The 22,677-nt window shown below is 41.6% G+C and overlaps 1 protein-coding gene across 3 annotated transcripts in view; it reads right to left on the bottom strand.

The window, feature by feature from the left end:
- The window catches only part of ZNF277 (zinc finger protein 277), a 137,273-nt gene that overhangs the window by 9,077 nt on the left and 105,519 nt on the right, over positions 1-22,677 (bottom strand). For all 3 annotated transcript variants that reach the window (XM_073573302.1, XM_073573301.1, XM_073573300.1), the window contains 5 exons: positions 22,126-22,236; positions 21,428-21,560; positions 3,856-3,923; positions 3,687-3,783; positions 2,466-2,508 (listed from right to left, as the gene is read on the bottom strand). In XM_073573302.1, the coding sequence (XP_073429403.1) occupies positions 2,466-2,508; positions 3,687-3,783; positions 3,856-3,923; positions 21,428-21,560; positions 22,126-22,236 (452 nt within the window). The remainder of the gene's footprint in view (positions 1-2,465; positions 2,509-3,686; positions 3,784-3,855; positions 3,924-21,427; positions 21,561-22,125; positions 22,237-22,677) is intronic.

Raw genomic sequence — 22,677 nt, 5'->3', positions numbered from 1 at the left:
TAACGATAGAGTGTTTGAAGGTGGATGGGAAAATGCCCAAGGAGAGGGAGAGATTAAAGATTGTAGTTAGGTGAGTTGTGACGACAGGAGAGAGAGACTGGAGGAGATGTGAGGGAATGAGGTCGGTAGTGCATGGTCGGACGAAATAAAAGGGGAGTCTGGAGACTTCTTCTATGATGGGATCACAGAACGGCTATCATTCAGGCCTATTAGACGAAGGTCGGGTTTCCTCCTTTTAGGTTTAATGCACACTCTACGTGGGCAGTGAGGGTTTCCGGGGAAGTACGCCACCAGGGATTTGTCCTACAACTTTGTAAGTAAGCTACATGGTCATTGGTACATTCCTTCTTCAAGATATACAGGGTTCAAACCTTTGCTTCTTCAGATGAAAGTCTTGGCACAACGATTTTGTAGGTAGCAGTTGCTCAGGCTTTGGCCTGAGCAAGAGTTGGGAATTTGGTAGTAGATGTATATTTATTTTCCCACCCCAGGAACAGCTTTAGGATGTTCCATGGTTCTCTATGTCCCCCAATGAATCGACCAAGAAATTAAGATTTTTGGTACTTGAATTGAATTATTTTTCAAAATGCTTTAATTTTTTTTTGCTTCTTGTACTACTTTATCACTAAACTGAGGGAGCCTAAGGCTAGCAGGTGAGGTATAGTCTGCTGTTGAGGAGCCAATTTTCATGTAGAATGTAATAATAGTTTCAGCCTCCAGGCGGCAGCAGACAATCCCATGGTTCTCTGTTTCCCCCAATTAAGCAGCTTAGAAACATTTTTGTTCATAATTTTCTTGTCCCTTTAATTGCCAGTAGATTGGTGGGAGTCTGGTTCTTGAGGCCCCAGTGATCTCTCAAAAGAACCCTGAGAAATGCTCACACCTCCTGCCTGAGTGTACACACAGAGAGAATATGGAGAACCGGTCTGCAGGCAATCGAGAGTACAAAAATACATACATGAATGTTTTGCAAACATTTAAATACTCTTCAACTTAAAACTTCCCCACCTTGCACTGTAAATGCACATAGTAAAAATACATGATAATATATGCGGCTAGCAATCCAAAATCAAAAGCTGAAAACTCAGCAGGAGGACCCAAAAGTACTGGACTAGGATGTGAACATACAGCCTCAGTTCTTCTCCTCATTGTGGACCTTGAAGGTGTATTCCCAACTCTGACATGTATATTAGAAGCGACTGCCAGTGGCTGCGAGACGGAGTATGGCTATGTAGATAGAAATATATAAAATGTTAAAGGGCATCTGTCAGTAGGATAAACTCTCCTATGCCATGTATATGGGCATAAAGGTCATGGAAAGTTGAATAAATAGTAATATAGGCGGATCCCAAGAGGCTTCTCCCCGCCCGCTGCCCTAAATTGGTAGGTGTCCCCCTACATGCATGTCTATGCAGACACCGGTCAATCCAGAGCAGTGGAAGGGGAGAAACTGTGGAAAGGGAGAAACCGCTGGGGACTCGCCTGTCTGACTACTGACTAGTGTGCTTGGTTATTGGCGGCTATTAAAAGTATGTTTTTCTCTGAAACGCTAAAGGGATTCACATTTAAACAAACCTGGCTGAGACTGGACAGCCAGATCCTGATATATGCTGTCCACAAACTAGGGAAAAAAGCATCATGTGATAGGTTTACTTTAAGGGGTTAAATCAGTACTCAAATCTTAATTTATTTTAATTAGCCATTATATTTTAACCTTAGGATCACTAGGCATAACATTTACAGTCACGCCAAAAATTTTGGCACCCTTGAAATTGCTTCAGAAAATTATTGCAATTATACAAACTCACTTGTGACAAATAACATGTGTGGGCAATATGAAAATCTCACCTGAAACCAGATAAAAAGGGGAGAAGTTGGCTCAATATTTGCATTGTGTGTCTGTGCATGCCACACTAAGCACAGAGAACAGAAAGAGGAGAAGAGAACTGTCTGAGGACTTGAGAACCAAATTTTTGAACATTAGTAACAATCTCAAGGTTACAAATCCATCTCCAGAGATCTTGATGTACCTTTGTCCACAGTATGCAACCAAATGAAGAAGTTTACAACCTATGGCACTGTAGCTAATGTACCTGGGGTTGTCCAGTCCAAATAAATAAGTCTGAAGTCACTCTGTAGTGTGTGTGCTGCAGAGATTTGCCAATTTCTGACCTTGGAACGGAGAGTATATATGCATTATACATACTCCTGGCCAGGGCCCGTTTAGTGGGCGTGGTCAACTAGAGTGCTTGGCCTTGCTTCATAAAAGTGTATTGAAGTCAGGCCTCGCCCACTGGGTGGGAATATGTATAACCAGAAACCAGGAAATCCCCCACTTTTGTGACTGAAGATGTTATGCCTAGTAAGCCTAAAGTTAAAATAAAATGGCCATGACTGTACCTGTACTCGTTAATATATTTTCAAAAAATACATAATCCATTTAACTTTACACATATTTTACTTACCTAAATCTGTTTTTATTTTGTGAAGATCAAAGTGGTGACAGTCCTAGGCAGAGAGAAAACACAGACAATTTAAATCTTAATTCTCTGAACCTTCATTAATTTAAATAGCATCTCCAATTACTGTCTAGAGAAGCAAGGGAACATTATGTCAGTACAGGCAGGAGATCATAATTGTGGTTATATTTGCTGTGCTTTACCCCTTAACCACCACCCTTGCTTGGGCTTAAAAACAGTAACTGATAGAGTCTTTTTTATTCTTTCATGTCTTACATCCAAAGAGACATAACTTTTTTACTTTCCCACTTTCCCATCTATGGAACTTTGTTTTTCTTTTTTTCTAAATAAGATGTACTTTTCAATCAACCCATTTGACACTTCATATAGTGTATTTTTTTTCCCTCTTTTTCAGTGGTATGTAAATAAAAAAAAACCAATTTCACTGTTTTGTTTTTTTTTTCCCCTTATGGTAAAAACAAGTTAAAGAGGTATTCCCATCTCCAAGATCCTATCCCAATATGTAGTAGGTGTAATAATAATATTGGCAAATACCTCCAATTAGAGTAGTATACTTTTCTGATTTGCTATCTCTCTTTCCTCATGTGCAGGCATTGCAGGACTTTAGGTATCCATGGTTACGACTGCTGATATAGCGACAGTAAGCTAGCTGTTAGTGGTTGTAACCATGGATTCCCAAGGTCCTGAAATGCCTGCACACGAGGAAAAAGACATAGCAAATCAGAAAAACTATACATTTCTAATTGTAGGTATTTGCTATTATTATTATTATTACTACTACACTTACTACATATTCGGATAGGATCTTGGAGATGGCAATACCCCTTTAATTGTATCCTATGGGTCGCACCAATGCAGTGGTACCAAATATGTCGATTTTTTTTTGGTATCTAATTGCTTTATAATGGAAGCAGTTAAACATACCATGTACTTCTAAAACAATATGCTTACAGGAAACCTGTTAGCCCAAGCCTTTGGCATAGCCTATCATAGGCAAATACAGATGGCAGGCCTGTGGGCTTTTATTAATTCCCTACCTTCCATATTAACCCTCTGTCCTACTCCTTAGGTGTCGCTGACTGTTTCACCTTACAAAACTTCTGCATGTTAGATATCAAGCACTTCATTAGTAGCATTTAACCCCCACCACATTGTGGGACTGGATTAAGGACATCATTTTAAGCCATAGGTGTATTACTGCCTTACCTTCATGTGAATAAGAAGTTTCTCAGTTGTGTCACCATGATTTTCACAAAACAGGCAAAATGCAGACATAGGGTGCTCCTCCCAGTCAGACCAGTCCCTAAAACAGAACATATATTAGCTTTCAGAAAACCCTGAAGACATCATCAGTGCACTGTAAATGGAGTCATACTCCTCGTTGCCGTCTCCCAATTCCCGATCATCTTCAGACTGTACTTCCTCCCAAGTCTTCCCTAGTTCCTATGAGAGAGGAGAACCAGGTAATTCAAATCATCTTAGTTAATCCATTTCTATTACCATTATATTACATTCTGAGAGCTGGACTTGTACTATCAGATATAATATGAAGCTGTGATACTTATGTGATATGAATGATGTATGATTGATATTAGAAAAGGTATCCAGATGGTAGGTAGGTGATCACGGGTCTTATTATTCCTTTTCAAAAGTATTCAGTACAACATTACCAGAGACTGAGGATTTGACCGCTGAATGACCTCTTTGAGTATATGATGAGAACATGCAGAAGGAATGTGAAAAACAACAATACAGCGCTTGCGTAACACGAGCAGAGCACGAGTTGGAATGTTCACTGAGCAGCTGTACAGCTTGTGTAAACATTACTTGTAGAAGTTGTAGTGCGCAGGACTAGATTCATATCTAGGAACAGTTTGTATATAACCGAGGGAATTTCCACTGGCGAGTAGGGACGTTCCAGGAGACTTATGGATGCATATCTTCTGTGATGGAGTTTTACGGGATATTTCCTCCTCGCCAATCGAGTCCCCCGATAGAGGAGTGATGCTACAATATCCGGTAATATATTGATGCTTACTTTCTCTATGAATAGATGATGTATTGATCATGTAATGTTAGACTAGTGCTGCTAAAATTCATGTGCAAATTTATATGTTAATTAATATCTCTGATTTTAATAGAATAAAATACTATTGTTTTACTGAGCACAGACTTCTTGTCTCTTGCCTAATTAGTATATTTGTGAGCGCTACGTATGTAAGGACCATAAGTCCATCATATTGACTCGGTAAGACATAAATTGGCGTAGTCGGCAGGATTTTTCTTTAAACACAGTGTTATGAATGAGTCACCGAAGGAGGAAAAACCAAAGATACAAGCTAAGTCCAGAAAACTGGAGAGGTTAGTAGCTATCGGATTGCAGACCCCTGATCCTATCAACAACAACTAACAGTAGCCGGGGGGGGGGTTCGTACAATGCCCTAGACCCCTCGATCACAGCCGGAGAATTAAATAGGCCTAAAGAAAGAAAGGGGAAATCTAAACTGCCCCAGAGCAGACCCCAAAGCAATAGACAGCCCCCAACATATAATGACGGTGAAGCAAGATGAAAACACTAACACAGATAGAAAGATAGGTTGAGCAAACAATGGGGCCCAAGCTAACTAAAAAGGACAGGATAGAAAAGCTGCGGTCTGCAATCAGTAAAAAACCCTACCAAAAAAGTCCCAACCGTCTGATAGGAAAAACAGGCCCTGAAGTCGCTAGGACTTCAAAATGACTATATCAGCACTCAGGTAAATTCTGAAGACAGAGCAAAGAGACAAACTGATCAGAGACAAAAATGGAACTCAGCAAACCCCCGACGGGGATGGCTGAACTCCAAAAAACAAGGTAAACAAAACAAAACTAATAAGTTCAATAGCAGAGCAAAAACTTATCTTTGGGAAGCAGGAATCAGACTGGTCTCCAAGAATCCAGCAGAGAAATCACCAGCGACTCAGAAGGGCGTCGGTTGCCTTATATCCAGTCAGAAGTTCCTGTTACCCAGTCATCATCTACAAGATCAGGTGTTTGGTAATCAGCCTCACTACTGTTGTGAGTTCATTCTCCCCTTCGTCACTGAGGTCTGGTGAACTCCCTATTCTGGTAAAGGAAGGTAATGAGCCTGATTATCAGGCACCTGAGCCTAATGAGGATGACTGGCTGAGTGGAGTCACAGACTGGATATAAGGCTGCCGACGCCCTTCTGCCCTGCGGGTGATTTCTCTGTGGACTTCTAGGACACCAGTCTGATTCCTGCTCCTCTAAAGCTAAGTTTTCTGCGTTGCCTGTTAGCATTTGTGTTTTGTTTTTGTTTTCCTTGCCTTTCTGGATTCTGCCACTCCCTGCTGGGGTGAGCTGAATCTCCTTTTGCCGGTTGCTCTGTCTTCAGAATATTCCTGAGTACTGACACAGCTTTTTTGAAGCCTAGCCTCTTCAGGGCCTTTTTCACTGTCAGTCTGTTGGCTCTTATTTTCATAGGGTTTTTTACGGATTGCAGACAGCAGCCTTCCTGTCCTTTCCTATCTAGTTAGCCTGGCCCCATCTTTGCTCAGTTCTCCTTCAATGGAAGTCTTCAAACAGAGGCTGGACAGACATCTGACTGGGATGATTTAGCGAATCCTGCTTTGAGCAGGGGGTTGGACCAGATGGCCCAGGAGGTCCCTTCCAACTCTACGATTCTATGATTCTATCTTTCTGTCTGTGTTTGTGTTTTCATCTTGCTTCACCGTCATTATATGTTGGGGGCTGCCTATTGCTTTGGGGTCTGCTCTGGGGCAGTTTAGATTTCCCCTTTCTTTCTTTAGGCCTATTTAATTCTCTGGCTGTGATCGAGGGGTCTAGGGCATCGAAGGAACCCCCCACGGCTACTGCTAGTTGTGTTGATAGGTTCAGGGGTCTGCAATCCGATAGCTGCCAACTTCTCTGGTTTTCTGGACTTAGCTAGCATTTCTGTTTTTTCCTCCTGCGGTGACTCAATCATAACAGAATCACCCGCCATACCGCAGATCCTAGGGTACTCAATAGCAGGAAAGAATTGTGTTAAAAAAAACAAAAAAAAGGGTGTGTGTATATTCTTTCCTCTATATCTCTGAGGCCGTAGGGGGAATTTTTTTTTTTTCTCACAATGGAGATAAAGCAATTGTCTGATCATGTGGAGCAGCTCGCTGCGGAAGTGCGGGGAATTTCCGCCTACCTTGCTCGTTCGCATGCTGTTGAACCAAAGATCCCTACACCTGATGTATTTTTTGGGGATCGATCTAAATTTTTGAGTTTCAAAAATAATTGTAAATTATTTTTTGCCTTGAAGCCTAACTCGTCAGGGAGCTCCGCGCAGCAGGTTAAAATTGTCATCTCTTTGCTGCGTGGCGATCCCCAGGATTGGGCGTTTTCTTTGAAACCAGATGATCCTATTCTGACTAATGAGAACGCATTCTTTCAAGCTTTGGGGTTGTTGTATGACGAACCTAATGCTATTGATCAGGCTGAAAAGACCCTGTTGGCATTGAACCAGGGTCGAGATTCTGCAGAGTTGTACTGTCAAAAGTTCCGAAAGTGGGCGGTCCTTACTACCTGGAATGATAATGCCTTGGCTGCTCTCTTTCGGAAGGGTTTGTCAGAAGCCGTAAAAGATACTATGGTGGGATTTCCTGTTCCCTCTGGTCTGGACGATTCTATGTCATTAGCCATTCAGGTTGATCGGCGTTTACGTGAACGCAGGATTGCACGAGAGGTGTTGCCACCGGTTGAACAGACGTCTGAACCTATGCAATGTGATAGAGTTTTGTCTAAGGCGCAGCGTCAGGAGTTCAGAAGGCGTAATAAGCTGTGTTTTTTCTGTGGAGATGCCTCGCATATTATTTCTCACTGTCCTAAACGAGAGAAACGCTTTGCACACACGTTTTCTGTTGGGGGTGTTCAACCTAAGTTTCTTCTGGCTATTACTCTGATCTGCTCCCTGTCCACATTTTCTGCCAAGGCTTTTGTGGATTCGGAAGCAGCGCTAAACCTAATGGACTTGGATTTTGCTAAACGTTGTGGATTTCCTATGACACCTCTGCAGACGCCTATCCCTTTGAGGGGGATTGATGCTACTCCTTTGGCTAAAAATAAACCTCAGTTTTGGACCCAGGTGGTCATGCGGGTCACCCCAGACCATCAAGAAAATTGCAGATTTTTGGTGTTGCATGGTCTGCATGATGCCGTTGTTCTGGGGTTTCCCTGGTTGCAAATTCATAATCCAGTTTTGGATTGGAAATCTGTGTCTGTGGTGAGTTGGGGTTGTCGGTGTGCCTTTAGTGAGGCTCCGTTTTTTTCTACCTCTCCTCAGTCGCATGATGTTCCTGACTATTTGGTGGACTTTTATGATGTATTTAGTGAGAATGAGTCTGCGTCCTTGCCTCCTCATAGGAGTTATGACTGTGCAATTGAACTGAGCCCGGGGTGTAAATTTCCCAAGGGTCGGCTCTTCAATTTATCTGTACCCGAGCACGAGGCTATGCGGTCCTATATTAAGGAGGCGTTGGAGAAGGGTCATATTAGACCATCCTCTTCACCCTTAGGTGCCGGGTTTTTTTTTGTGGCCAAAAAGGATGGTTCTTTAAGGCCTTGTATCGATTATCGTGCCCTCAATAAAATTACTATTAAATATCAGTATCCGTTACCCCTGATTTCGGATCTATTCTCTAGAGTTAGAGGTGCTTGCTGGTTTACCAAGCTTGACCTCAGGGGGGCGTATAATCTTATCCGCATTAAGCAGGGGGATGAATGGCAGACGGCGTTTAATACTCCGGAGGGACATTTTGAGTACCTGGTGATGCCTTTTGGGCTCACTAATGCCCCTTCTGTCTTCCAGTGCTTCATGAACGATATTTTCCGAGACTTTGTTGATAAATTTTTGATTATCTATCTGGATGATATTTTGATCTTCTCCAAGGATTGGGATTCTCATGTGGAACATATTCGGACTGTGTTCCGGATCTTGAGGGAGAATTCCCTGTATGTCAAAGGATCGAAATGTCTTTTTGGAGTACAGAGGATTTCATTTTTGGGATTTATTTTGTCTCCGTCAACTATTGAAATGGACCCGGCCAAGGTACAGGCCATTTATGATTGGGTTCAGCCCACTTCTTTGAAGGCCCTCCAGAAGTTTTTGGGTTTTGCTAATTTTTATCGGAAATTTATAGCAAAATTTTCTAGTATTGCCAAGCCATTGACTGATCTGACTAAGAAGGGTGCTGATGTGTTGAATTGGTCTCCGGAGGCTGTTGCTTCCTTTCAGGAGCTGAAGCGAAGATTTACCTCCGCCCCGGTTTTGCGGCAACCTGATGTCTCACTCCCGTTCCAGGTAGAGGTGGATGCTTCTGAGATTGGTGCAGGAGCTGTTTTGTCCCAAAAGGATCCTGTAACATCTAAAATGAATCCCTGTGCTTTCTTTTCCCGAAAGTTCTCTCCATCTGAACGTAACTATGATGTGGGGAATCGGGAACTGTTGGCCATGAAATGGGCATTTGAGGAGTGGAGACATTGGTTGGAGGGAGCTAAGCATCAAGTTGTGGTCCTCACTGACCACAAGAATTTGATTTACCTAGAGTCGGCTAAACGCTTGAACCCTAGACAGGCTAGGTGGGCCTTGTTTTTTTACACGTTTTGATTTTGTGGTCTCTTTTCTTCCTGGAACTAAGAATGTCAAGGCAGACGCCCTCTCTAGGAGTTTCTTTGCTGATTCTCCTGTGGTGACCAAGCCTGCTACCATCTTAGGCGAAGGGGTAGTTCTTTCTGCCATCCCGCCCGATTTGAGACTTGCTCTGCAAGAGTTCCAGGAGGACAAACCTGAGCGTTGTCCCAGTGGAAAGTTGTATGTTCCTGACCAGTGGAAGAAGAGAGTGATGTCTGAAGTTCATTGCTCTGCATTGGCTGGTCATCCAGGTATTTTTGGTACTAGAGATCTGGTGAGTCGCTCTTTTTGGTGGCCCACCTTGTCTCATGATGTCAGGAATTTTGTGCAGTCCTGTGGGACTTGCTCCCGGTATAAATCTTGTTCTCGCTCTAGTGGGTTGTTGATGCCTTTGCCGGTCCCCAGGAGGCCATGGACCCATATTTCAATGGATTTCATCTCTGATATGCCGGTCTCTCAAAGAATGAGTTATCTGGGTGATTTGTGATAGGTTCTCTAAGATGGTTCATCTTGTACCACTCCCTAAGTTGCCATCTTCCTCTGAGTTGGTGCCCCTGTTTTTGCAACAGGTGGTTCGCTTACACGGGATTCCTGAGAACATTGTATCTGACAGAGGAGTTCAGTTTGTGTCTAGATTTTGGAGGACTTTCTGTTCCAAGCTGGGAATTCAGTTGTCCTTCTTTTCTGCTTTTCACCCTCAGACCAATGGGCAGACAGAGAGAACAAACCAGACCTTGGAGTCGTATTTGAGATGTTTTATTTCCGCTGATCAGGATGATTGGGTTTCATTCTTGCCCTTGGCCGAATTTGCTTTAAATAATAGAGCTAGTTCTGCCACTTTGATGTCACCTTTTTTTTGTAACTTTGGGTTTCATCCTCGATTTTCTTCAGGGCAGGTGGAGCCTTCTGCCTGCCCAGGTGTTGACACTGTGGTGGAGAGAATGCACCAGATCTGGGACCAAGTGGTGGATAAGTTATCTCCCAGGAAAAGGCCCAGCGACTTTCCAATCGACATAGGACCATTGGTCCCCAGTTTAAGATTGGTGATATGGTGTGGTTATCATCAAAAAATATTGCTATGAAGGTGTCTTCTCCTAAGTTTAAGCCTAGATTTATTGGACCTTACAAGATTTTGGAGATTATTAATCCGGTCTCTTTTCGTTTGGCTCTTCCGGTCACATTTAAAATCCATAATGTGTTCCATAAGTCCTTGTTGAAGAGGTTTGTTGAACCAGTTGTTCCTGGGGTGGCACCTCCAGACCCTGTATTGGTTGAAGGTAACATGGAATATGAGGTAGAGAAAATACTGGATTCCCGTCTGGTTAGACGGAGACTCCAGTATTTGGTTAAGTGGAAGGGTTATGGTCAGGAGGATAATTCCTGGGTCTCTGCCTCTGATATTCATGCCAAAAGATTGGTGCGTGCCTTTCATCGGGCTCACCCTGATCGCCCTGGTGGCGTGGTTGAGGGTTCGGTGACCCCTCCTCAAGGGGGAGGTACTGTTGTGAGTTCATTCTCCCCTTCGTCACTGAGGTCTGGTGAACTCCCTATTCTGGTAAAGGAAGGTAATGAGCCTGATTATCAGGCACCTGAGCCTAATGAGGATGACTGGCTGAGTGGAGTCACGGACTGGATATAAGGCTGCCGACGCCCTTCTGCCCTGCGGGTGATTTCTCTGTGGACTTCTAGGACACCAGTCTGATTCCTGCTCCTCTAAAGCTAAGTTTTCTGCGTTGCCTGTTAGCATTTGTGTTTTGTTTTTGTTTTCCTTGCCTTTCTGGATTCTGCCACTCCCTGCTGGGGTGAGCTGAATCTCCTTTTGCCGGTTGCTGTCTTCAGAATATTCCTGAGTACTGACATAGCTTTTTTGAAGCCTAGCGTCTTCAGGGCCTTTTTCACTGTCAGTCTGTTGGCTCTTATTTTCATAGGGTTTTTCACGGATTGCAGACAGCAGCCTTCCTGTCCTTTCCTATCTAGTTAGCCTGGCCCCGTCTTTGCTCAGTTCTCCTTCAATGGAAGTCTTCAAACAGAGGCTGGACAGACATCTGACTGGGATGATTTAGCGAATCCTGCTTTGAGCAGGGGGTTGGACCAGATGGCCCAGGAGGTCCCTTCCAACTCTACGATTCTATGATTCTATCTTTCTATCTGTGTTTGTGTTTTCATCTTGCTTCACCGTCATTATATGTTGGGGGCTGCCTATTGCTTTGGGGTCTGCTCTGGGCCAGTTTAGATTTCCCCTTTCTTTCTTTAGGCCTATTTAATTCTCTGGCTGTGATCGAGGGGTCTAGGGCATCGTCGGAACCCCCCCACGGCTACTGCTAGTTGTGTTGATAGGTTCAGGGGTCTGCAATCCGATAGCTGCCAACTTCTCTGGTTTTCTGGACTTAGCTAGCATTTCTGTTTTTGCCTCCTACGGTGACTCAATCATAACACACTACCTTCCTTCACCAGAAGAGGGAGTTCATCAGACATCAACGGTGAAGGGGAAAATGAACTCACAACACACAGTTCTGTTATCACAAATATATATTTGGCACTTTTTTTTTTTTTTTTGCCAATAATAGTGACAATGTTTAGGAAACGAAAAGAAAAACAAGATGATGTTGTAGAGGTGCCTGGCTGGACCACGGCACCCTATGATATACTGGCACATGAACTGAGTAGCTCTGCGCTAGCAGAACAATGGTCGAGTAAGCTCAAAGGTAGTGAACCCACTGATGTTGTTGAAGTACTCAGGGGGGTCCCCGCAAAGGCGGGTGATGTAGTGTCGCTTGGGCGACGAACCTGGATCCTGCTCAGTGCATATCGCGCGATGCATGAGAGGAATCAACAGATGCAGAGAAAATGTTCTCAGTTGGAACAAAAAGTGATAGAGTTAGGTGGGCAGAAAGTGGTGCTGGATTGTAATACCCGTCTGCTTAAAGATAAGTTGGAACACTATCAGAATGTAGCAGAAAAAGCTGCTATAAAGGTTGCTCAAAATAAATATCGTAAGCGGAAAGGAAAAATCAACAAAGAAAAAGTTTATAAAAGCATAGCCACTGCATCTGTAAATTGGGACCCGGATAAATGGGATGGGGATGTGTGGGATACCTCTTCTTCAGATGACTGGGAGAACCCACCAGCCCCTGTTATTGATCCCCCAAAGGGTTCATCAAAAGTAAAAGCTAATCCAATTCAAAGGCGTATGGAACTCACGGAAAATGAAATAATCCGGGAACAAGCCCGTGATGCAGCTGGCCAGCTTCAATTTGAGGCTGACGGACAACCCCTTATGGTAGACCGAAGTGTTCCCCATACCCGAACAAGAGTCTCCACCGAAGATTATACTCAAAATGAGGTAGACAGCATTCTAACTCAGTTTAAACAAAGGCCAGGAGAGTCAGAAATTGCTTGGTTAGTTAGGATGCATGATTTTGGAGGAACAGGGATAAAACTAGATTTTCAGGACATCACTAAATTTGTTACTCTTTCCCGGGATCCTGTGATCCAGAGATATTTCAAAAACTATTTCAAGGAGAATCAAGAACAATTGCAAAATATTGTAATTATTGTAGCCAGAGCTATAATGGATATATATCCTACGGAGGCTGACATACCAGTCAATGATAAACCATGGTATACTCTCCGTGATGGTATTGAAAGATTGAAAGAAGAAGCTATGCGGAGTGCAGTTTCAGTGTTAGCTGTAGAAGAAGAATATACAGAGTATCCAATGACTGCAAGCATGAGGAGTCGGTTGGTAAAGACTGCTCCTCCTGCATATAAAGCTGTGATATTGACCTTAACAGTGGCAATGACAGGAGAACCAGTGAGTAGAGTGATTACTCGAATGAGGGAGTTGCAGGATATGGGTGACTGGAAAGCTGCAACCCAGGCATCCTCTCCTCAAAATCCCTCCCAAACACACCCAGGTAATAGTAAACCCTATAATTCAGAATGGAAGAAAGAAGGGAACCCCTCTAATCCGGATTGGGTATCCCGGAGGGAAATATTCCAGGCATTATTGAAAGCTGGAATGAGTAAAGAATCTATAGATGGAAAACAGACAGGTGAATTGTGGAGATTATATAAGCAGAAAGTGTTGTCTGCTAAATAGGTGGATGCTAAAAAAGAAGTTGGTCAAGAGAAGGAGAAAGCTGTTAAAATTCCAACAGCACCTAAGAAAGTGTCATGGGAAGACTTTAAAACAGTCTATCCTTGGGAGGAACTGGCTGCAGCAGTAGCTACTCGGGTAAGTGATGGCTGGGGCAAGAATGCCTATGAGGCAGCCACGGGAAAAAATTCTGATGAAGAGATATCATAGGTAGCCAGCCAAGCCCCCGTATGGATAAAAAGTGATAAACGTCCATACGTAAATTTAAGTATCCATTGGAAAGGGGGCAATGTACAAAGGGTTCCTGCATTAATTGATACTGGGGCGGAGGCTACCTTAATTTATGGAAATCCAAACAAATTCAAAGGTCCGAAAATTAAAATTGCAGGATTAGGAGGACAAGTTATCACTGGGGTCCAAACACAAGTTTCCCTGAAAATAGGTAATTTACCAATAAGGAATTATCGAGTTTTAGTAGTACCTATACCAGAATATATTTTGGGAATAGATGTTTTGAAAGAAATGACGCTAAATTTGGCTGAGGGAAAATTTTCCTTCGGAGTCAGAACAGGTGAAATCCAAATGAGACCTGTGGTAGTTGGAAAAGTGAAAATGCCACCTATACATGTTCCCCCGGCAACAAAAATGGTAGCTATGAAACAATACCGAATTCCGGGAGGACATAAGGAAATTACTGAAACAAATCAAAAATTTGGTTGACGCTGGAGTAATGCGTACAACCACCACTGCTTGAAACAATCATGTCTGGCCAGTGAAAAAGAGTGATGGCTCCTAGCGTAAGACTGTGGATTATAGAGAATTGAACAAATATACTCCCCCACTAACAGCTGCAGTACTGGACACTATTACTATAGTAGAAAATGTGCAAAGTCATAGCGGTACCTGGTATGCAGTGATTGATTTGGCTAATGCGTTCTTTACAATTCCCATAGAGGAAAAAGCTCAAGATCAATTCGCATTTACCTGGCTGGGAAGACAATACACTTTTACCAGGTTGCCACAAGTATGGCTACACAGTCCTACTATGTGTCACCGGACGGTGGCAGAACACCTGGATGAGTTTCCTTTGCCCTCTGAAATGCAATTTTCACATTATATCGATGATATAATGATACAGGGTAATGATGAACAGTCAGTGAAGGAACAGTTGTATAAATTGATATCTCACATGGGAAACAAGGGATGGGAGATTAATGATGCCAAGGTCCAAAGACAGTCTCAAGTTGTAAAATTTTTAGGAATTCAGTGGAACAAAGGACATAGGGAAATCTTGCCAAAAGCTAAACAGAAAATCATCAATTTCCCTACTCCTAAATCTAAGCATGAAACTCAATCATATATTGGATTGTTTGGATTTTGGAGACAACATATACCTCATTTGGGACAGATGCTAGCTCCATTGTATAAAGTGACTAGAAAGAAATATGAATTTCATTGGGGAGAGGAACAACAAACTGCATTTGAAATGGTAAAAGAAGCCGTACAACAGGCTGTAGATTTGTGGCCAATGATGACGGGGAGTGTAGAATTACATTTATCAGTGCAGAATTTGTATGCCAATTGGTCACTTTGGCAGAAACAAGGGGGAAAAAAAGAGTCCCCTTAGGGTTTTGGAATCGAAAACTACCCGATGCTGGAGAAAAATATACTCCATTTGAACAACAATTGTTGGCCTGCTATTGGTCATTAGTGGAAACTGAACAATTGACTTTAGGACATGAGGTTCTTTTAAGACCAGCAATACCCATCATGCAATGGGTATTATCTAACCCTAAAACAAATAGGGTAGGAGAACAAAGTATCATAAAATGGAAATGGCATATTTCTGAAAGAGCAAAGAAAGGTGAAGGCGGGATCACCTCCCTTCATGAGAAAATAGCTGAGATAAGGGAGGGAGTGAAGTCCCCTTTACAATCTACTATGTTAGAGGAATCTCCTGTCAAATGGGGAAAATCGTATGAAGATCTAACTGAGCAGCAACAGCAACATTGTTGGTTTACAGACGGATCAGCCCGATATGTCAATGGAAAACGACATTGGAAAAGTGTGGCTTATAACCCCAGATTGGAAAAACATCTGGTCATGGAAGGTCATGGTAAAAGTAGTCAATATGCAGAATTGCATGCTATCTTTTTGGCATTAAGTTTTGAGCAAGGAAGGGAATGCCATCTCTTCACAGACTCATGGTCTGTAGCTAATGGACTTGCAACTTGGATGATGGGATGGAAAAAGTATAATTGGCTCATCCGTGGTAAGGAATTGTGGGGAAAGGAGGTGTGGGAGTTTATAGAAGAAATGGTACAAACCACACCTACTACTGTTTTTCATGTTGATGCAATATATGCCTGCTGACTCACTTGACCGTTTGTTTAATTCTGAAGCAGATAAAGCCGCCGCCATTAGGCAAACTTCGGAAGTTGATCAAGATAAAGAAAAATGGCTGCACGGTACAGCTGTTTGGGCGCACAACAAAAGTGGACACCTGGGAGAAAAGGCCACTTACAGGTGGGCCCAAGAAAGTGGTGTCCCCTTAACCATGGACATAATTAAGCAAGTTATTATACAATGTCCAATATGCCAACATTCACAGAAACGAGAAGTACCACACACAGCTATGGGACACATACCAAGGGGTCAATTACCTGCACAAATTTGGCAGATGGATTTTATTGGTCCACTCAGTGAAAGCAGGGGATGTAAATACATTTGTACAGCTGTAAATACATATTCAGGACTACTGATTTGTTTCCCCTGCAAAGCAGCTACACAATGGAGTACACTTAGGACTTTAGAGATTATTACCCAATATTATGGTGTTCCATTACAAATACAAACTGACAATGGGTCACACTTCACTGGCCAACAAGTAAAAGACTATGCTAATGAGCATAATATTCAATGGGTATATCACATGCCATACTATCCACAAGCTGCAGGGTTAGTGGACAGAATGAATGGAATCTTGAAATCCACATTAAAGAAAGTGCACGGTGTAGAAGGAGAATATGGCCAGTGGAGAGACAATTTAAGTGAGGCATTACAAATCATTAACAACAGGCCTATTACTGATTCCATGACACCACTAATGAGGATGCTGACACCAAACCTTACAGTACATGAGGCACATGTGGTACATACAATTACCAGATGGAAGATAACTCAAGACGCCAAAATCCCTGAGAGGGCAACTCCTTTGTCTGTGGGATTAGATCTCAGTGCAATAGAAGCGATTGTTGTACCTCCAGGTAAGACTGTTCCAATCTCAACGGGATTAGGGTGTCAGATACCCAAGGGACATTATGATCAGTTGGCCACTCGCTCTAGTTTTGCTCTAAAAGGGGCAGTAGTGGTAGAAGGAGTCATTGATGCTGACTATCAAGGGGAAATTAAAGTCCTCATAATAAATTTGGGAATAGAGCCATTGGTTATTGCTAAAGGACAGAACATGGCTCAAATGTTGGTGATTCCAATTGATCTTGCTCAATCAATTGAAGGACAAGCTCCTCTAGAACTGTCTATGAGGGGGGATAAAGGATTTGGGTCATCTGATGTGACCAATGTTGGAGCAAAAATTTGGGTACAAAATAGGCAAGGACCGCCATCTGCGGCGGAGGTTATTGCCATTGGGAAAGACCGTACCCTATTGATCATGAGACCAGGGCAGGAAAAGTGGGAATACATCCCACAAGAAAAGTGTTACTTGCGAGAATAACTCTCTTTATTTAAATTTTAGATGCTTGTACAGTGGTACCTTGGAATCCTTGGAGGGCTGTGTTGGGTCGTTGATACATGGACCCCCGGAGTTAAGTTGACTACAGAACAGGTGTCTCCCTTGCCAAGGCCTGGAGATTGGAATGTTTATAATGTATCAAATAATGGAACATTGGTATTCAACGTGAACTTGACGCTAATAAACACAACAGCATCGTGGATGTATGGGCCGCTATATGAAGAACCCCCACCCTATTACTATCCAGGACGACGACCATGGCCTTTTACAGTGCTAACGAATGGCACTGGAACTGTACAAGTTGCAGCAGAAGAAAATATTGCTTGCTGGGAGGAAGACATAGACAAACTGTTAATGAAACCTCCAAATGTTGGAATAAATTGGACAGTATTTGCTAATTATTCTGATAAAGGACTAAATGCTACGAATTTTAGTTTTCAGCTAAATAGAACTTAATTAATAGTATGTGCCAATATGACAAATAGGGTAATAGCTATTAACCCTAAGCCAAATAGGACGGATGGTGGTGTATGGGGAGGAGTATCTAGCTTAAGACGGTACTTAAGAATAATTCAAACAAATGCTTCAAAGATTGATCCGGGACATATGAAAAGAATCCCAACATCCTGTATAAAAACTGGTACCCAATCTCGGAAAACCGTTGTTTCAGTTGTAGTTACCTTTCCTCGCACACACCCATGCCCCATTCGAAAGAAGCGAGCATGGTATGATACATTAATGGGAGCATATGGTACAGTAACTGGAACTTTAAATGGTTTTGATATAGAGGCTCTGGCCAATCGAATGAGTAATGCAGGGAAGGATATACAGAATGCTTTGACTTTACAAGGAAAATGGATGCCTACTATATGGCAGCCATGGACTCAAGCCACCGGAGTAGATCAGTTTTTATTAGCTATGCAGAATGCTTCAAATAATTTTAACTTTGAAGCAGGGTCTAATATAAGTAAAGCTTTGAATTGGACCACTTGTACAATGCAGACCATATATCAAATGCAGCAGAAAACTACAATGCAAACTCAATTAATGAAAGGGAATGAAAAAGTTTGGAGGACCGTATTTAATAATACAATTTCAAAAACTTCATGGTTAAAAATTGAAGTTCCTAAAATGATTTGCAGTGATACAAGTTGTCAAGGTATATTATATATATATACAATGTAACAAATCAACAAATAATGTGTAGGTATGTTGTATTACCATTATTATTGGGGCCCCCGGGGTCACAATGGTTTTGGATGCCTACCATGTATGGTATGTATATTGATGTTAACAATAGAACACATGATTTAAGTTTATGTGAGGATACTTTGGACGGAAAGATTTGCAGATTACATTCTACAGTATATGAACCTTGTCTATTGCAAAATACTGTTAATATCTGTGAATTCAATGTTTTACCTATAACATTCAAATTGTTAGTAGAAATAGCTTCACAAGAAGTTTGTGTGGTAACAGATACCCCTATAATACCAGATATGCAAACTCCCTTTGTGGGATGTTTGACAGATGTATCCACAATACGATGGGAAAATCAGACATTCTTACTAACTCCTGATCAAGTTATACAAGAAACGGTTCAGTGGAACCCTAAACTTTTAGAAGTAAACAATTGGGAATTAAATATGACTAAATTAAGAGATGTTATTACGCATTCAGAAGAGGGTATAAGGATGCTTTCTGCTTTAAATAAAACAATACAACAGCATATAATTAGAACTACCATAGTTGTAGGAAAAATTGTAAAAATGGGGTCTATAATAGCTGATGCTACTTCTCATCATTGGTGTGATATATTCATGGGTCATTCTCCCTCAGCTCAAAAGATGCTAAATTGGATCATTCACCCTGTGTTGGTACTTCCCATAATAGTAATGCTCCTTTCAATGTGGAATTGCTATATGGCATACAAAATATTCTGTAGGAAACCAAAAGTACTGATGGTGACTTATGGAAGTGGAAAATAATTCCCGTGCTCAAGGACCGATTGTGATACTTATGTGATATGAATGATGTATGATTGATATTAGAAAAGGTATCCAGATGGTAGGTAGGTGATCACGGGTCTTATTATTCCTTTTCAAAAGTATTCAGTACAACATTAACAGAGACTGAGGATTTGACCGCTGAATGACCTCTTTGAGTATATGATGAGAACATGCAGAAGGAATGTGAAAAACAACAATACAGCGCTTGCGTAACACGAGCAGAGCATGAGTTGGAATGTTCACTGCGCAGCTGTACAGCTTGTGTAAACATTACTTGTAGAAGTTGAAGTGCGCAGGGCTAGATTCATATCTAGGAACAGTTTGTATATAACCGAGGGAATTTCCCCTGGCGAGAAGGGACGTTCCAGGAGACTTATGGACGCATATCTTCTGTGATGGAGTTTTATGGGATATTTCCTCCTTGCCAATCGAGTCCCCCGATAGAGAAGTGATGCTACAATATTCGGTAATATATTGATGCTTACTTTCTCTATGAATAGATGATGTATTGATCATGTAATGTTAGACTAGTGCTGCTAAAATTCATGTGCAAATTTATATGTTAATTCATTAATATCTCTGATTTTAATAGAATAAAATACTATTGTTTTACTGAGCACAGACTTCTTGTCTCTTGCCTAATTAGTATATTAGTGAGCACTACGTATGTAAGGACCATAAGTCCATCATATTGACTCGGTAAGACAGAAGCTAAGAATATGGGTACCCAGGAAAACACTTCAATGGCCTATGGTTATATGGAGGTCATCTGTGGAATGATACACAGCCAAGTGGAGGAGGATGCAACTGTGCCTGGAAAAACAATAAATGGACTACAGAATCTCAGCAAGCACTATGGACTCTCAGTTATGCTGATTTGTGAGGGCCCTGTAATAGCTAAGAACAAATATTTTTGAAATTAGAAATGTCTAGCGGGATAAGTAGATATTTATTATGCAGGAGTGCCAGGAATCACTGACCACATGATGATTATTAATAAATTGCTGGAAACAAGACTAATACTATCACACTCGAACTGGCCCACAGGGGAACAGGTAAATTCCCCGGTAGGCCCCTGCATAGAAGTGAAACACCCTGCCTTCTAGAAGAGCAGCAGTTGGCACTTGACTTACTGTGTACGGACAAAGTCAGCATCTCATTCTTTATATATAGAAACATACAAAAATGTGTGAGGGTAATGTAATATTGGTATGGAAATGAACAATGGCCCTTCCCCCCATACTCCATGCTACTGGTGGGATCTTGTCACCTGTCTGATAATGAAAACTATAATAGCAGTTGGTATATCGCTGAGCATCTAGATTTTCTACATCAGTGACTTCTCCACTGCTCCACAAAAAAAAAAAAAAATCACACCTCCTAGCATCTATTGATTTTAGTAGAAGGAATAGCTTTATTTTAACCCAACCTTAAACCAACGGAGTATGGGTTTCATGGGAAAATTACGATCCTATGTCATAAATCTTTTTTCTATTTTTATACTGAAGCGAAACTTGTAATGAACTCCCGTTGCGGTAAAATTCTCCAATTGGCTATACATGTCTCCGGCAGTGGCCGTAAAGTGGGATTCAATTGGGAAATATGATCCAAGAGGTCCTTTTGCCCACAAACAACATATGTAAAGGAAATCCCTTTAACAATAATTCACATGAATTAGATAACGAAACTAGTAAGTGAGAAAAATCAAGAAAACACTGGCGCAAGGCAAGACACGGCGTTATATGGTCACATGTTGGCTTTGATAGAAGACCGCACTCGTACATGACCTTTGAGCAAAGAACAGTACCTCTAACTAGCTTCTAGCCACCCTCTATGAATGACGGGAATCAGTGAAACACGGTTTAAAGGTTTCAGGTTTGGCTTTTCTTAAATAATGGTTATTTTATCAGAATAGCATTTTCTGTGGAAGCCACGGCTGGCATAATTGGCTAGAGGCTATTTCAGCACGACCACAACTGAGAGACACATAAACTCGATAATGATCAAACATCTCCGGACACTTCTCAGCACAATATTTGTAGACCATGCAAGAATCATCAGGCCAAAGAAAGAAGGCTCTCAAAATGCTTACTGAGGAACGGCACAACACCCCGGCCCACTTCTCTGCCGATCATCCTACAAGCTTCATCTTAGTGATGGTATAAAGCACTTATGTTCTACTTAATAAAAATGGAACTTTGCACGTGAGAATATTTCCCTACAATTGACTACGCCATGCTGGTATTTCACTAGCCAAGCGTAACCTGAGGAGATGTACGTTCTGAAGAACTGCAAATGAACAGTACATGAAGGACACCAGCAAAGCAAAAAAGCTACACTGGGAGAAAGGGAAACTCATAATGCTGCAAACCCTGGAGCAGACTGAAGCTGGTGCAGAGAGACACTCACCAAATAGTTTATTATGTAGTAGCGGTCATATTCCTGATTCCCGGGATTCACCTTGCGATGCTGCTTTTTTCTCATGTGATCTTTTAGAGTGTTTTTGTCTCGGAAAGTTTTTTCACAATACAAACACTGCAAACTTAGGAAATACAATGCACAAATACCATTATTACAGAAATAAGGCTGATTCTTTTCATTTTACATAAGGGCTGTATTACATGAATAGCCTAGAACATTACACTATAGCACATTCTTGAAGAATCACTAATAATTACAATTAATAAATGAAACCAACTCATTATGAAATGTCCAATACAGCACAATGCTGCAATAAGAAGAAACATTTTGCTATGATATACAAAAGTATATGATTATATGCTTAATACAAGGGAGGAATAATAGTCATAGTTACGGCTATAGGGCTCATGGAATAAAGGGGCCTGCCCAGCGCACAAAGAAAAAAAAAATAATGGAGGATGTACGGCACTATTTAAACTGTAGCGCATCCTCCATAGTCCTCAGATTCGGAAGAAGGTGGGGGGCTCACAGAACAGAAAAAGATTAATTATATACCTGGCCAACGGCAAAATTTGCGCCCGACTAATTAAAAAGGCTGTTTTTTGTTTTTTTTTTTAAATAAATTTGAATAGTACCAGTAATTATAGTCAGTATTTAAAACAAATACATAAAAAATAATGATATACCTGTCCAACTTCTTCTGTAATGTGTCCAGAAATTCATTACAATACACGATATTATCTGGCAGACCAACATTAAATGAGTGCTCCTCGTTCATGTGATTAAACAAAACCGCTCTGTAAGGAAACAGTTACACAGGTATATATACAAAAGAAAAGAAACCTTGATTAAAAACCTGCGGTCCTTCTAAACGGAGTAGGTATGGCCACTGCAAAGGCAGATAAACGTCAATGACATTCTCTGTAATGTTCCAGCAGCTCAGATAAAGCGCTGCCTCACATGACTCAGGAAGAAAACAAAGACTAAAATAGCAATATATAACTGCAACACATAATAAAGGTTTTAGGCACTTTAGCATCCATTTTTTCATTGCCCCAATACATTGGGGGAAAAAATGTACCCCATTTTTGCTACCCCATCTAAGAACAGCATTATATAGGGTCAGAGACCCTGATTTCAGCAATGTATCACTTACTAGGCTGCTTGCTGAAGTTTTGATAAAATCAAATGAGGTCTCTGAATTCTGCGCTCTGTAAAATCCCACCCACACCACTGAA

This window comes from Dendrobates tinctorius, unplaced genomic scaffold (genome assembly GCF_039654945.1).
Source record: "Dendrobates tinctorius isolate UK_male_01 unplaced genomic scaffold, ASM3965494v1 ptg000035l, whole genome shotgun sequence".
Lineage (NCBI taxonomy): Eukaryota > Metazoa > Chordata > Amphibia > Anura > Dendrobatidae > Dendrobates > Dendrobates tinctorius.
The sequence above is the reverse complement of the archived record's forward strand: the minus strand, read 5'-3'. Positions and strand labels throughout refer to the sequence as shown.